Consider the following 17017-nt stretch of genomic DNA (forward strand, 5'->3'; position numbering starts at 1 on the left):
TTTAGTTTAAAAAGCTAATGGCCTGTGTTGAAGGAAAAGAAGTACAGTGATATGACTTGAATTCTTTTAAAAATCTTACATTTTGCACCTCAGTAGTGATTATATTTCCTGTGAAATGCCAGAGAAAAGTCTTTGATAAGATTCTGCTCAGTGTTGAAGTACAGTTTTTATAGCATGGTGTTCAAAGATTACTTTCAATATTTAGTAATGTGTTTGTTGTGTTTTAACCACAACAAACTGCCTGTCAATTCTGTGGAACATGTCACAGCCTTTCTATCAGCGCGCTTGACGCCAGCGTGGTAAAGGACACTCCGGGACCCTCCCGTCACAGCCGAGTTGGTTCCTCACTGGTTGCCACCTGCTGTGGTGGACGACCCTGTGAGAAGCGAGCAGTGTCCGTGGCCTCCTGAGTCGAGTCCAGCCCACACCTTTTAACAGATGTGGGCACATGTGGTCTACAAATCAAATTACTCCGACATTCAATGTCATCCTGTTCTTTCTACAGTCGAGTCGATGAACTTTGTGCTACGTGAGAGGAAAACACATGGAACGACTGTCATTCATTTTCAAGATCACCCGTTTTCGTGGTCACCTCTGTCCCTTCCCTTTCAGACCCGTGGATCACTGTCCACTCGTTTAGCCAACCACAGAGGTATGAAGAGTTTCTGATGAGAATCAAAACCAACATTCACAGAGCACCTCCTATGGGCCACATCACTCAGGTGGGTTTTAGCGAACCCCTCACCCCAGAGGGGCACTGCCAGCCTCCCCACTTCCCACGGGCAGTCAAGGTGTATGGACAGCCTGCCCAAGGTCACACACGAACTCCAGAGGCTGTGGTCTTCAGGATGGTCTTTTATTTACTTTTATCACACGACAGCTCATAATAAAACCCCACGTGCCACATTTGGAAGGTATCACAAAGGGGACACTCACGTCCCACCTGCCAGCTTAAGACAGAGACCACTACCGATGCCTGTGACGCCCGCGCCCACGGTGCAGGCCCTCCCGCCAGAGCCTGCCACGCCCGCTCCGCTTCACCTGCTGGACTGTGCCGCACAAAGGCCAGACTTATTTCCTTAAAGAAAAGCAAAAAAACCTCCTTAGGCTAGTGGTTTTTAACATCACAGGGATGGACCCGTGTGGGCATCTGTGAGAGCAATGACGACAAAGCCCAGAACAATCACACATGGAAAACTCTGGGAGCATTTGACGTTCCCAGCTTTCCCGGAGCTACGAGTGACCGCACGACCACATTCACACCAGGGCACTGGAGGACCTGCTCCGACAGCAGACGAGGCTGCGGCCAGGGCACATGGTGACAGGCACAGGACCCCTGCGGCCACCTTACCCAGCACCATCTCCTCCTGGCACTCGGCCCACCACTGTCCTCACGACTCCGTCTTGGTGGCATGGCTCGCTGTCTCTTTTGTCCAGACTTACTGAAGCATAATCAACAAATAAAATGATAATCTATTGAGAGTGTCCAACACAACTTGACACATGTATGAACACGCAGTTTCCGTGTGTGTGTGTGAAAACACTTGAAGATGTGCCCTCTTAACGAATTCCAATGATCCATATAGTACCATCACCCACAGTCACCACACTGCATGTTACTCTCAGAATCAACCCACCTTATAACTGAAAGTTTGTACCCAACTTGGAGGGTATCATGCCAAGTGACATAAGCCAGACAAAGACACAAACTGCATGGTTGCAATTATATGTAGAAAGTAAAAAAAAAAAAGTCAGAAACAGAGGATGGTTGGTGCCAGAGCTGAAGGCTGAGGACCGGTTGTCTTAACCAGCTACCTGCAGCTCAGCCCCAGCGCCCTGAGCTCCGGACGGAGGCCCTCACCATCCCTCTGCTTCTGCACAAGCTCCTGTCGTGTGAACACTGGCAACAATGCCATGTGGGCGAACAACCGAACCGGGAGAGCTGAGTTCGAGTCTAGCTCTACCACAAACGGGCAATGTGGCTTAAACTCAATGTCGGAGCGGGCATTCTTGTCTACGAAATAAGGTTATTGACTGGGCTTTGCTCAGAGTTCCCTTCAGGTCTAGCACGCCATAATTCCATGCATTTATGCTTCTAAAGCCATCTTCTGAAAAAGTTTATTTTTAAAAAGCAGCAGGCTGAAAAATTTTTAAAAATGATTTTTAAAAGGACACAGTGTGTACAGTGGCCCTGACACTGGCCAGGACGTGTATGCTGTGTGCCCACGCGGGTGCGGCGCGTGTCCTCTTCAGCCGGGCCGCGCTCAGCGCTTCTTCCAGGTGAACTTCCTGCGCGCTCCCTCCTGGCCCGGCTTCTTCCGTTCTCTGACGCGCGGGTCCGTGGTGAGCAGTCCGGCTGCAGCGGAGGAAGACAGGCGGTTACCAACCTGGGCCATGCCCGCCGCCCGCCCGCCAAGCAGAGAGCCAGGGACGCACAAGCCCTGCCAGCAGAGCAACCAGCAGAGAGCCCGCAGCCTGCGATGCCCGGCCCCCTGGCATACAGCTGACAGCAGTGCGCTTCCTTTCCTTCAGGATATTTTCCCATTTCAGGGACAAATGCCAGCTACATTACCGGTGTGCTTCCCTTATCCCGTGAGGACGGATTCCTTGTGATTGCAGACTGGTTTAACTCACATAAAGCTGCCCTCGTGTGGCAGTCACACTCCCTGCGATGGACCATCTGCACATGCGTCACAGACATGGGAGCTTTAATGGGACAAGAGGTGGAGAAGGAACCCTGGACGGTGAAGCATGAGCGGCATCCGACACCATATAGGAACAGTGTGCATGAACACACACCCAGAATATAGGAACAGTGTGCATGAACACACACCCAGAATATAGTATCAGTGTGCATGAACACACACCCAGAATATAGGAACAGTGTGCCATGAACACACACCCAGAATATAGGAACAGTGTGCATGAACACACACCCCAGAATATAGGAACAGTGTGCATGAACACACACCCAGAATATAGTTCAGTGTGCATGAACACACACCCAGAATATAGGAACAGTGTGCATGAACACACACCCAGAATATAGGTTCAGTGTGCATGAACACACACCCAGAATATAGGAACAGTGTGCATGAACACACACCCAGAATATAGGAACAGTGTGCATGAACACACACCAGAATATAGGAACAGTGTGCATGAACACACACCAGAATATAGGTCAGTGTGCATGAACACACACCCAGAATATAGGTTCAGTGTGCATGAACACACACCCAGAATATAGGAACAGTGTGCATGAACACACACCCAGAATATAGGTTCAGTGTGCATGAACACACACCCAGAATATAGGAACAGTGTGCATGAACACACACCAGAATATAGGAACAGTGTGCATGAACACACACCCAGAATATAGGAACAGTGTGCATGAACACACACCCAGAATATAGGAACAGTGTGCATGAACACACACCCAGAATATAGGAACAGTGTGCATGAACACACACCCAGAATATAGGTTCAGTGTGCATGAACACACACCCAGAATATAGGAACAGTGTGCATGAACACACACCCAGAATATAGGTTCAGTGTGCATGAACACACACCCAGAATATAGGAACAGTGTGCATGCACACACACCCAGAATATAGGAACAGTGTGCATGAACACACACCCAGAATATAGGAACAGTGTGCATGAACACACACCCAGAATATAGGTTCAGTGTGCATGAACACACACCCAGAATATAGGAACAGTGTGCATGAACACACACCCAGAATATAGGAACAGTGTGCATGAACACACACCCAGAATATAGGAACAGTGTGCATGAACACACACCCAGAATATAGGAACAGTGTGCATGAACACACACCCAGAATATAGAAACAGTGTGCATGAACACACACCCAGAATATAGGTTCAGTGTGCATGAACACACACCCAGAATATAGGAACAGTGTGCATGAACACACACCCAGAATATAGGTTCAGTGTGCATGAACACACACCCAGAATATAGGAACAGTGTGCATGCACACACACCCAGAATATAGGAACAGTGTGCATGAACACACACCCAGAATATAGGAACAGTGTGCATGAACACACACCCAGAATATAGGAACAGTGTGCATGCACACACACCCAGAATATAGGAACAGTGTGCATGCACACACACCCAGAATATAGGAACAGTGTGCATGCACACATACCCAGAATATAGGAACAGTGTGCATGAACACACACCTAGAATATAGGAACAGTGTGCATGAACACACACTTAGAATAGGACATACTGAGCATGTCTGAGAAAAAATCCTAGTATTCTAAGCTGTATGATAATAATATCCCTGGTATTTTGTCTCAGACAGAATCTAAAAAGTAAGGTTTAGGGTTGTATTCTCATCATAGGCAGTTTATTCTAGAAAAATGGCCAGTTTACACTAGAACCTTCCACTCTCCTAACCCACCACCAGGAGCAATTGCAATGTCTCGGCAGTTTAGAAGCTACTATTAGTACATGGCCCAAGGAAGCCCAGTTGCAGATGGACTCGTCGTCTAGTCTATTAGTAAGACCTCAGATTTCAAAACCACCAGTGATGAGAAAGCACTTAAACTGCTCTCACACATACGTAAATAGACCAGTTTCTCACTGCATTGTTTTTTTCTCACTCTGCCAACACCAGCGCGTTTTTTCATTGTGTACAAGGCTTATGTATTTCATGAGGGGTCTTGGAATGGCCATACCGCAAAGGGAAACTTCAAGTGCCTGTTATATACCCACAGCTTTTCAATTCACTTGTGTTTAAATGGCATGGAATAAAACAACAGTTTGAACCAAATGCAGACAAGGCCTGTCTACTTTAAATTATAATAATGCTTTATCACTTTTATTATGCACAGGAACTCAAACTAGTAGAATTGTTAAGATCCTATCAAACTATTTTAATGAGGAGATATGAACCCCACAAAATGGCGAATTGTATATAAGCAAATGGATCTGTGAGAGGCCCCAACAGTGACCCAGCCCCAGCCCTAGGCGGCACTTGTCTGGCACAGCAGCGGGAGTGGCGGGGAGGCAGCGGCGGAGGAGCTGCGCCCAGCAAGGCCCAGGCCCAGGCCCAGGCCCCGCAGCGCCCACAGCACCGCCCTCCCGCCAGGGGCGCCCAGCACACGGACCGCCCGCACCCACTGGAAGTGCTGCGGCAGGCGGTCCCGAGCGGGCAGTCCACCGCACCTTCATGCTCACGCCCGTACCCAGGTGAGGCCGTGGGTCACACGAAGTGAGACAATATAAAATCCCAACGAACTTCACAATGAAAAAATGGAAATCTCCAATAATCTTGGAAAAAATACCTTAAGGGTGTTGTCACCATTAAGTCAAATAATATTACAACGTTCCACGATAAAACAAACCGCCCATCCATCTGTAAAGTGGTCAAGCCTGATGATCAGAATGAATCTCCCTGACGCCGGCAGTGCCGCCCTCCCCTTTTCTAATTCAAGTTCACTTCGTAGAGCTCAAACTGAAAACAACGTTATGGTTCTGGAGCATGAAAAGAGAAGCCAGCAGATTGCAATACTGCATTTCGAACTGAGCGTTTTCTCACTGATTTCAGATAAGTAGCGCAAGAATAAAACACACACTTCCAGACAGTAGGGACGGCAGGCCCCTCTCACTGCAACACATACCTTGTCTCATCCACTCGACCTCCTCCTCGGTGACGAAGCTGCACAACGCCCTGGCCACTGCCAAGCGGATGGCTCCAGCCTGCGCCGACCTCCCGCCCCCTGAGACGGTGCAGGTCACATCGTGCTGTCCAAGCCGGTCCAGGAAGTGAAAAGGGAACATCAACTGCTCTCTGAAGGACATCAGCAGAAATGTGGTTAAGTTCACTGTGACACACGATTCTGGGACACTTCACATTCTGGCCATTTATGAAGCCACGCTGTGCACACAGCATTCAACTTCTCGAATCCACCATTATAGTTTTCATACTTTTTAAAAAGTTAAAAAAAAAAAATCTGTTTTTATTGATTTCAAAGAGGAAGGGAGGGGGAAAGAGAGAGAACCATTGATGGGCTGCCTGCCTCCTGCATGGTCCTTATCAGAGATTAAGCCCGCAACCTGGGCACATGCCCTGAGCAGGAATCAAACCAGTGACCTCCTGTTGCACGGGACTATGCTCAACCCAACTGAGCCACATGGCTCGGCCATTTTTCATACTTTCTGATCAATCTATTATGTGAAGAAACACTGATATCCCTTTCTTCAATAAAATATTTTTATTGATTTTTTTGAGAGAGGAAGGGAAGAGAGAAAGAGAAACATTGATGTGAGAGCAGAACATTGATCAGCTGTCTCCTGCATGCCCCCACCAGGATGGAGCCCACAGCCCAGGTGTGCTCCCTGGCCCAGAATCAAACTGGAAGCCTTTTGGTGCATGGGATGATGCCCAATCAACTGAGCCACACTGGCCAGGGCTTTTCTTTTCTTTTTTTTTTAAATCCTCACCCGAGGATATGTTTTTATTGATTTTAGAGAGAGAGGAAGGGAGAGGGAGAGAGAAAAACACTGGTGTGAGAAACAACAATTGGTTGCATCCTGTATACACCCTGACTGGGGATCAAACCCTGCAACCTGGGTATGTGCCCTGACCTGGAATTGAACCAGTGACCTTTTGGTGTATGGGACAACACTCTGAACAACAGAGCCACACCGGCCAGGGCCACCGATATTTTGAGTATTTTGCTCAGAGCAGGGTTATTTCTCTTTTTCTTGAATATAGCAATATATTATCTCATTGTTGATTACTTTGATCTTCATAAGAACTTTGTGAGGCTTGGAAATAACTTCCTAAAAAGTCTTAAAGTTGGGAAACCTGATTACTCAACTGAATCTAACTCGATAGAATCAATGATTAGATTAATGGGAATAGGCTTTCCCACACAGTCATCAAGTGCCATCTGGCCTCATTAAATAAAGTATACTATATTGCATTCGTATAAGGCAGATATAATGTGCATCCTGACATGATTAGTTCTTTTTTCTTTATTGATTTTAGAGAGAGAGAGGGGAAGGGAAAGGGAGAGGGAGAGAAATAGAAACATCAATGTGAAAGAGAACATCGACTGGCTGCCTCCTGCATGCCCCCCACTGGGGATCGAACCTGCGACCTCTTGGTGCATGGGCTGACGCTCAACCACTGAGCCACACCGACATGGTTAGTTTACTAAGTAAAACCACATTCAACCCCCACCCCCGGAAATATATATTGCTATTAATAGTTCTCTAAGCTGCAGGGTCCTGCTACCTGTCTGATTCCAGGTGACACACTACTGACCTTAGGCCTGCTTCCCTCAATAGCGAGAGCCCATGTGGCCCCAGGCAGGACCCCCAGGATCAGAGACTGGAGCACAGGCAGACACTGCACCGGACCTTCTCTCGCTCAACCAAACACTATTTTGTGAACACCACTCTCATGCTAAGTGCAATGTTCACCACCACCTTTGTCAAGTACTTTGATTTTGCTATTTTGCCTTAATACCTCTGCTGAGTTTGTATTTAGAAAAGTCTATTTATATTGCATTTTGCTTGCTTTGTCTGACACTGTAGCTTTCTCAACCTAAAATAGAGTTTACATATACAGTGAGGCTGAAAGATGGACACAGACAGAACATTCAAGTGTCACTCCTTGGCCTAATTTATCAAAACAATCTCACGCAGGAAGATGTATCAGACAGGACCTTCAAGGGCACAGTTCACTGGACTTCGTAACAATATTGTTTCAGTAGGGAGACAACATAAATCTATATTGCTTTTTTTTTTTTTATCCTCACCTGAGGATATTTTTCCATTTTTTTGTACAGATAAGAGTGGGAGGGAGAGAAAGGAAGGGAGGGAGAGAGAGAGAAACATCGACGTGAAGGGACACATCGAGTGGCTGCCACCCGCACGACCAACCAGGGCCGGGGACAAACTGCAACCGAGGTACATGCCCTTAGCGGGAACCGAACCTGGGTCTCTCCAGACCGCAGGCCGACGCTCTAATCGCTGAGCCAAACTGGCCAGGGCTATATTGCTCTTTTGAGCAAACATTTCAAAGCAACCAAATAAAAAATAGGAATGTTATAAAAATAGTAGTTATATGTAACAGGCATATTATCATAATAACTAAAGAGAATTCAGAGACCGATAACCTATCTAATTCCACCATTTCGTTTTTCCCACAAGGAAGCCGAGGCCAAGATAGAATGTGGCGTCACGTGCGCACATCTCAGGATCTTACATAGCTGTGGCGTCTTCACAGCATCGCAAACAAGACTGAACTCACAGACAATCCCTTTAAAATGTCTACTGAATTTAAAATAAGAATCAGTTTAAATCTCTGCGTGCCTAACACAGCTAAGTGAGTTCCTGGCACAGTGACGTCACCAAGGGAAACTCTGGTCACCCACTCGTCTAGGAGTTTAAAAACTTATCTGTCCGAATTCCTAAAATGTTAAGATTCCCTAATTCGTGCTTATTAAAGAATCTTAGACTAAAACTCAGAAAAAAATACTTTATAATTTACTTGAGATATATCACTAGAGTAGTCAACAAAGAACCATTAAGAGAGTAGATATTTGAGAAGGTGGTGTACACTGAGGTACAATACTAAATTTATAAACAGATTAAAAAATACCCAAAGGGTAACAGTAAAAAATAATTATCTAGATATTGATTTTAATTAATTTGACTACAAACTGGTACATACAAAAATAGTTACATGGCTTGAAAATATTTCACAATTCATATTCTCTCCTCTCAGAGATCCCAGATGAAATCCTGAGTTAAAAGAATCAAATTTATTTTGTTCCTTGTTATATAACAAAAGTTATTTTGAAAAAAAAATTTTTTCCCCTCTTATTTCTATCTTCTCTGAACACTATTCCTAGAGCACCAGTTCTATTAGCCTGCAACTTAAAACACATATAATTGCATAGTCTCCTTTATTTTTCTCTAATTGCTTAAAATGCTGACCCTATCTCCTCTGCTGCCTGGTTAGCGCTGTGTGAACAATGTATTCCTTCAGTGCAGATGATCAATAAGAGTTGCTTTATTGGTTGAATGATAGAGCAAAGGCCTTTCCAAATCAGAAGGGTTATTAATCTTTGTATTTTGTAGTACTAGGCATACAGTAATAAATGGTTGCTATGTAAGTGAATGAAAAAATTTCTGATGATGCTTGGAAGGCAGCATAGTCAACATTCCCAATGATCTGTTGCTGTTTGTGTAACAGTAGCCTAAGGAAAGGCCCCTGAAAAGATAAGTAAGCAAGTCAACTGACTTTCAGGACCATCTTAGAGATCATCAGGTTCAACTCCCTCCTACCCATTAGAAGTGACCTTTAAGCATCTTGGCTAAGATCACACAGCTAGGAAAGAACTCGAATAAAGATCACCTGACTTCTGGTTCAGCAGTCTTCCTACGAGTCAGTGTCCCCTCAGTGCCGCACCTGTAGGCTTCTGAGCTGCTCCCGAAGAGGAAAGGCAGCCCACACTATGTGGCCACCCGAGTTCCCTCCAGATACTCCATGAGGAGACGGTTCAGCCGCCCATTCCCACCAACAATGGGTTTCCCAATCAGATACAAAGCTTCTTAATGATAGAAACCAGATCTTAAATAGCTGTGGTATCTTCACAATATGGAGAACAAGACCAGACTCACAGACAATCCTTTTAAAATGTCTATTGAATTTAAAATGAAGAATACGTTCTAATAATACATTTTAATTGTGAGATCAAGCCAAAATTGAGACTTTGTGTTAAATCACCATAGTTTTATCTGAAAACAAATGAGCAGTCAAGAATGGGTCCCAAACCATTCTTCCCAGCACTCCCTAATGCTGAAGTTACGGGTCCCTGGCTTCTCCTAAGGGAAGTAAGATGTCCTCATCTGTTTCCCTGTGAGGATGATGGCAGAATTAGTTTAATTTATACTAAGTGGCGTTAGAGTGGACACAAATAAAATAAACATACATTTCCTGAAGTAGCCTCCTGACGTGTCCAGGAGGTCACACTGCACCAGCAGGGCCCCTTTCCCTTACCTCGCATTGGGAGATAAGGGTTGTACCCCGACTGACCTTAAAAGCACTACATAGTCAGGAAACGGGAGAAGAATCAGGAAAAAGGGAGCTCATCACGCAGAGCTTGTTACTTGCGGATAATGAGTCACCACAGGAAGGGCTCTGCACGGGACTCAGAGAGGGACCCGAATGAACACATGCAGAGGGTCTGACTGCAATGCCCACTGATGACTCATGTGGCTCATGTCTGTTTCCGGGGGACACAAAGTTCCAAAAATAAAACTGCCATATTCAGCACTGGGAACTAAGCAAAGTCTGATGAGCTCTCATTTTAAGGTGTAAGCAGCAGGTATCTTTGGTTGTTCAATATATACACAACCCAATTCCTCTGAATAGCAAAAAATCCCAAGTGACAAAGCAGACTTTCTCTAACATTTACTGGCTGGGGCTGGTCTGTTGTTGTTTCATGACGCCCACCCCTAAACTAGGGAAACAAGTGGAAATTTACTTTTCTCACATTTTGGAAGCGTCTGCATTTCAGAGCATAAGATATGTGTGAAACACCCAAATTCCAGTAAGATCTCATTGAAAGATGAGGAAGATTCAATTAATGAGGACTTTTTAGAAATGCTTTTTAAAAATCTGGAAAACTACATAAAAAAGAGTGATAGCTTCCCTCTAGCTAGTCTGATAAATTATATCGGTAAAGAGAAATAATCGTTGGCAAAGACAACTACAATCAGAAAATCCTAAGCCTTAATGATTGATCATGATGTATAATGAAGAATATTTTCTTTAAAAACAAAAACAAAAAGCAAAAGCAGACCCTAACCTGTCCTGTGTCACGGGGAAGTAAAGCAGGTAATCGGTTCCATTGACTTCTATTCTTCCACTTCCATGTTCATAAACGACTGCCTCTGCTTTTGCACTTTTTCTTTTACCTTTAAAAATATAAAATTTCTATTGGTAAAAATATGAAAGACCAGGACTTTGAGACAATAAAGCTACATTAAAAGTTTTTACTTCTGAATAACAATATACAGCAGTGTATACAGGAAAGTCCTTGGACTACTACAAGTCAAACAAAAATAAAGCAGGTGAACTACAGCATAATCAATGCACCAGCGCTCACTATGAGGTCATCTTGTTCTTCAATTCCATCTGAAGAACACCACAATGATTTAAAATTAATTTTCAAAATCAACAAAGTAATTCATATTTATTACTTTAAAAATATCTATTTACATAGTGTTCTTTTATATTCAATAAGAATATATCTGATCACATAATTTTTTAAACATTTGAAAAGTATGATAAAATATAATTGATAGGAATGAAAGCAATCCTCAAAAAGGTCACATTTCTCTGAAAACATTAGTTGAAATAATACTGAATTTTTAAAAGATAAATAATTTAATACATTAATTTTAAAAGTGACACCATGTTAATGTCTTTGCACACCTAACAAGGAAATGTAAGCAAGGACTAAAGCTTTCACGTTTCATAGTTTTAGCATCTGATATGCAGATTCACAGAACACTTTCATTTTATAAAAGAAACCTTTCTTATAAATGTTTTATTGTTTCCACCAGTTGAAAATGTGAAAATAAAAAGGGTTATTAATATGATTGTGTAGGAACGTGTCCACATTTTTTCTTGGGACATTATAAGGTACTCTAAAAATTCCAATAGAATCTTTAAAACGAGGAATTTAAATGTAGCAGTAGCAAAAATAAACAAACCAATGGGATGAATACCAGAGAGCAATAGCAAATAAAAATAACTATAGTTTCTGAATCGTCAGAGTTTATTTTCTCTCCACGGACTGTCATTACCTTCGCTTGTGCTGAAGGCCATTCCTTTCTCGTCATACTGCAAAGGTTCAATCAGCTGTTTCTTTGATTGAACAGTTACACTCCTGCGAAAGCGCTGCACGAATTCTTCTTCGGCAGCGCCACACTGCAATGTCAATAACCTCTCCAGCAGCCGAACAAACTGTGCATACTGCAGACAGTAAAATTCATTAGAAGATGCAAATGTAATTGCATTTGCTAAATTTTTCTATTTTTACAAATGCAATTCTTCCGATGTTGCTTTCGTGACGAATTCCGACAGCTGACACTTGTGCTCCCTCACGCCTTGACGCAGCGTGCAAACACAGCACTTGCCTGTGGATCTTCAGGGATCAATCTTTTCTTTCCCAAAACAAAAAGATTTGTCACTCAAAGAAGTCAATCTCTCCATATTTTCATGACATGAAACTGAGATTTGAATTCATTTTCAAAAAAATATTTATATGATCTTCAAGGGTAATTTCTACTGTTATTAGAACCATATTTAGAGGTGCTTCATAAATAATTTCAAGTAAGTTATGTGTAGTAAAATGGGAAGAGTTTGATTTTGAGATAATGTACCTCTTAAATTATATTTCATAATACACTTGGCTGTTCAAGCTGTGTTACTTTAATGTTTATGATTTCCTTTAAAACTGAACAATCAAGCTATTTAAAAATTCAAGAGATACTTGACTTAAAGGGCAACCTCTTGAAATAAATTATCCTTGCTACTCTGTGCATTTTTTTTAATAGTTCTTGAACATGTGATTAGAAAGTAAACAACTTGGTATTAACCCCTTAAAATTAGAAACCAGAATAATCATTCTAAAGTGTTTATGCAGAAGGAAACAACTAATACTTGAGATGCTCAGTTATGTGAAGTATGCAACCTAATTCTGATAACCTTATTTATGTTTTACCAACCCTAAAAGTCACAATCATCTTTGTTACCATTGCCGTTAGTGTGAAAATGTGCCATTAATAACTTGAAACATATAAAAGCCTCACCAGTAAGATTAAAAGGACTGCTTCAACTACTGCTTCCTGGGAAGGCAATTTCCTAAGCAGGGGTGGAGCACTCAGCCACCTGTGATACTGGCCTGATAAAGCTCTACTCTCCCTGCTAGGCCCTTTGTCCTCAGCTAGTCTCTGAATCCCACTGCACACAGTGTGACTACTGGGGAACCCAGCAAGGGGTAACTACAGGAATGACATAGCTGTCTCATGAACTAAGGCGCTTAAGAAGTCACTGACAGCCCCTGCCTCCCTCATCCTGATACCAGATCTCAGCTTCGAGACTTCTTCTGATAGCCACTCCCCCAAAAGCCAGAGGACACAAGTACATACACATATAGGCACACCTGTAATAAAGTCTTTGGGATGTTTTCAAAATGAAAAAAACAAAACAAAACCCCTACATTATAAAAATCAAAGCAGCCAGAAAACAGAGGAAATAATGAAATAATGTGTTCGATGAAGATGCAAAGGAGATTTTCCAGTTAGCAATAACGACTTGGCAGCTAGGATGCTACGAATGACCTCTCACTCACCAGATGCCTGATACCTTGGTTAAGCAACTTTCCAAATCATTAGTTTATCCAATATGTTCAATCAGAAACAGGGCAATTTCAGTACATGATTTAAAACATCTAATTTCCTCTGATGATACTAGCATATATTAGAACATTTAGGAAGAATCTGATTGAGACTTAAGGCAAGGGTCACAAACTGTAGGATATAACATTCACCTGGGAGCTTGTTAAAAAATATTGATTCCTGGGTGACACCCCCAGAAATTTTGAGCTACGTCTGAATCTTAGGATTGCATTTTGTAAACAGCATTCCAAGTGATTCTGACATACAGGTGGTCTTCAGATTCCCAGATGAAAAGTAGTGGCCTCAGAGATACTGCACATAAGTAAGCCAAAAGGCAGTGCATTGTATGAAGGTAACCATGTGCTTCATTCCTGTTCTACTTAACCTGTGATAAGTAGCTCTTTACACTTATCACAGCTTGTAAAATTAACTATCCGTAGCTTCGCTGAAGGGGATAAAAGTGCCTCTACCATGCTTCCCTAGAACAACAAGCAGGACACAGGGCACTTACACCGGGAGGGTCAGAGCCCAGCGTGTACTTTCCTGACCACAGGAAGGTCCTCCCAAGGCAGAAATCAACTATACATATGTTTTCAAAAGGAAACTTGGCTTAGAAACAACTGCCTCCGAGGAACATTAATTACTATTAGGATCCTAAATACAGTAACTGTCTGCATTGTTATGGCACAGGTCCTCTTAAACTAAAAAGATTAATTACTCACATCTTGATCTGACAGTTTTTCCACTAACATTTCTTCTAGTTCCTCCTTAATCAGCCATCTGCTGCCAATCAGGTCTCTGTTAAAATATCACACAGATTCTCTTTTAAATTAACCGTGCAATTAGAGATATACCACAAAGAATCCCACATGTAGTAGCAATTCTTGATTGGGAAACAAATTTTTGTACTAGAGAGCTGTAAACTCTATCCAAGTAAACTATTTTTCAGATACAGTATTTCATTTCCTCAATCTACTCTAGAAAAGATACCCAACCTAGCAAGTGCTTTGTTTCAAGAGTTGGCATGCCAATGTGGAATTCATTTGATAGTAAAAGTCACTAGATTAATTAAAAATTAAAATTTCACTTGTCTTCCATAATTTATTTCAAAGGAGATGTTATGGATGCAAAGTTAAACTGTCAATGGGCTGAAATAGAAATAAAGTCCAAATAAAGGACTAGGGGTAATATTTATAACTTAAACAAGATATGCTCAAAGCTGTGCCTTTTGCATGAAGAACTATGTGAATGACCAGGCTGAAATTTAAAACTGGTTGCTCAGGGTGATGGATCTAATTTATCACAGTTTGCTAAATGAATGGACTAACTTTGAAATACTAAAAAAATTAAACCATGTAAAAGTAAATGTGTAGCTATGTATACAAATATTCTGAGGATATCATATTCAACTATAGATATTAAATACCACTTAGCATATAAATATGGAATGAAGTAACAAAAATAATAACTTTAATATCTACTTCCTCTCAAACAAAAACATCACCTATTATTTTGACCTCTAACGATAAATGCTGAAATACTGAACCAATTTTTAGGCTTAAAGTATGCTTTAAAAACACCAATGATAAGTGGTGTGTTTTTAGTTCAAAGTTTTTATATTAAATGTAAGAAAAGAACTTACTTGGTTTTAGCTTTTTCTGAAAAGAGACCTTCGGCTTGCAACTGGTTTTTCTGTTTTTGCACATCGAGCAGCTTTCCATACGCGTCCTGCGGCAAACAGAACACATGCGGAAATGAGAGATGGCCACTGCTACTCCTACTTTATATTTTGCTTGAGCACCTTTACTTCAAAAGTGACCGCTCAAATCATCTAGCTGAATAGCAAGTAATGCTGGAAATGCTTTGTAGTAACACTATTTCTCATTCAAACTCAAGAATGGGAGGGTAATTTCAATGAGAATTTAGTATAATGCATACATTAACCGATTTTTATGTGACCCTGTAAGAAACAACTCCAGTGAGGTTGGTAAAAACCAAAAGAAAGCTACAAAACTATTTTCCTCAGAGGTCCTCCACAAACAGGAACTAAAATTTTCCTTAGAAAAAAAGTCTTAATTTATATAGCAATATGCACTTTAAACTTAGAGAATTAACCAGTAAAAATTATGCTTTTACAGCTGAACTACTTATCTAATGTATTTAATATTACATATTTAAGTCCTCACTATGTAGTTTGTATCTTAAAAACAGTTTTCTATTATATTTATTTCCATTACCTGTTCTTTTGTTGATTTATTTTCTAATGAAGTCTGTAAATGTCTGGCAATTGTTAAACTATATTGCAAGCAAGGGAAAAATTGCCATTTTGTTAAAACCTGACAATAAAGGTTATCAACCAAATACATTTTTCAGAAAATGAGTTTACAACAAACAGAAAAATGCAACTGCCTCTCTGTTTTTCCTTTGTTTAAGCAAAGTTAGGTATTTGAAGTCCCAAATCCAGTATGTAAGTATTCATGTATAATTTACACATAGCCTACCATACTAATACCTAATGAACAAACAGACATGTTCAAAGGATGAGTCAGACAGGATATAAATGATATTTTTTTCTTGCTCATCATGATACCCTCCAACATCATTAGCTAATGCTGGAAGACACAACTTGTTACTGATAGAGATGTTCACCCATATCTCGGACAGTCTTAACTAATCATTTCAAATTTGAGGGGTGATTTCTTATGGGCTCTGATTAGACTGCCGTATTATATCACAATGCTGCTAATGGAGAGTTTGTTCTAAAAGAAGTGTCCCTTTGCCACTGTGTATTTTATTATCATCTTCATTCTGAACCCTCTTTTTAGGAATTGATTTCTCTTATGGGAAATACAAATGTTTAAAAAAAGAAAAGAAAAAGAAGGTAAACACAGCCTTTGTGTTTCACAACCACAGGTGAGAAGCGCAAAGGCTAACTTGTGGGCCAAGACTTCGCAGTGACCAGGATGTAAAAATGCATTTCTTGTGTCCATGGAGACTTGGAAGAGCACGTTTTGTTTTTTAGTAGGGCTAGTAGCCTGCATAGCTGAGCAGAGACAAAGAAAAGAAGCAGAAAGAAGAACAGCAGCAGTCAGAGCTACCACACTGGGGCTGAGTTACCAATTCCAACGGTGGACACGAGTATTTCAAACAGTGCAACAGTGACTAGTTCAGGAATGTGAAGGTAAGCTCCCAGGGTAGCGGCAGCAGCAACATCCAAGCCTAAGACTGGTTGGGAACGTAACTTCGCAGGCCCCACACCAGACTCTCTGTACAGGACCCTCAGGTGGGGCCAGTGATATGTTTTAATGATGCCTTCCGGAGATGTGCACTCGTCTGGATCTACACACAGTTCAATGCAACAGCAAGAAGACCACGTAAGTTACTCTGCTTCTAGTGTCCTTACTGAGGATAGCTATCTCTATAACTAAATCCAAAGCACAAATCCATCAGCTGTAGCAGCAGCAGAACATATCTGACAATTAAAACAACAGTCTACCCTAAAGAAAGCAAAAACTACAATGAACCATCCACAGATAAAAC

The 17017-nt window shown here is 41.8% G+C and overlaps 1 protein-coding gene across 1 annotated transcript in view; it reads right to left on the reverse strand.

Moving 5' to 3' along the window:
- Positions 1 to 847: 847 nt before the first annotated feature.
- MRPS9 (mitochondrial ribosomal protein S9) overlaps positions 848 to 17017 on the reverse strand; it is a 65025-nt gene continuing 48855 nt past the window's right edge. The window contains exons 6-11 of the mRNA XM_036263386.1: positions 15120 to 15205; positions 14200 to 14275; positions 11882 to 12050; positions 10879 to 10987; positions 5671 to 5840; positions 848 to 2356 (exon numbers count right to left, since the gene is read on the reverse strand). Of these exons, the coding sequence (XP_036119279.1) occupies positions 2265 to 2356; positions 5671 to 5840; positions 10879 to 10987; positions 11882 to 12050; positions 14200 to 14275; positions 15120 to 15205 (702 nt within the window). The 3' untranslated portion in view covers positions 848 to 2264. The remainder of the gene's footprint in view (positions 2357 to 5670; positions 5841 to 10878; positions 10988 to 11881; positions 12051 to 14199; positions 14276 to 15119; positions 15206 to 17017) is intronic.

The sequence above is a fragment of the Molossus molossus genome, unplaced genomic scaffold, assembly GCF_014108415.1.
Source record: "Molossus molossus isolate mMolMol1 unplaced genomic scaffold, mMolMol1.p scaffold_m16_p_15, whole genome shotgun sequence".
In the NCBI taxonomy this organism is placed as follows: Eukaryota; Metazoa; Chordata; class Mammalia; order Chiroptera; family Molossidae; genus Molossus; species Molossus molossus.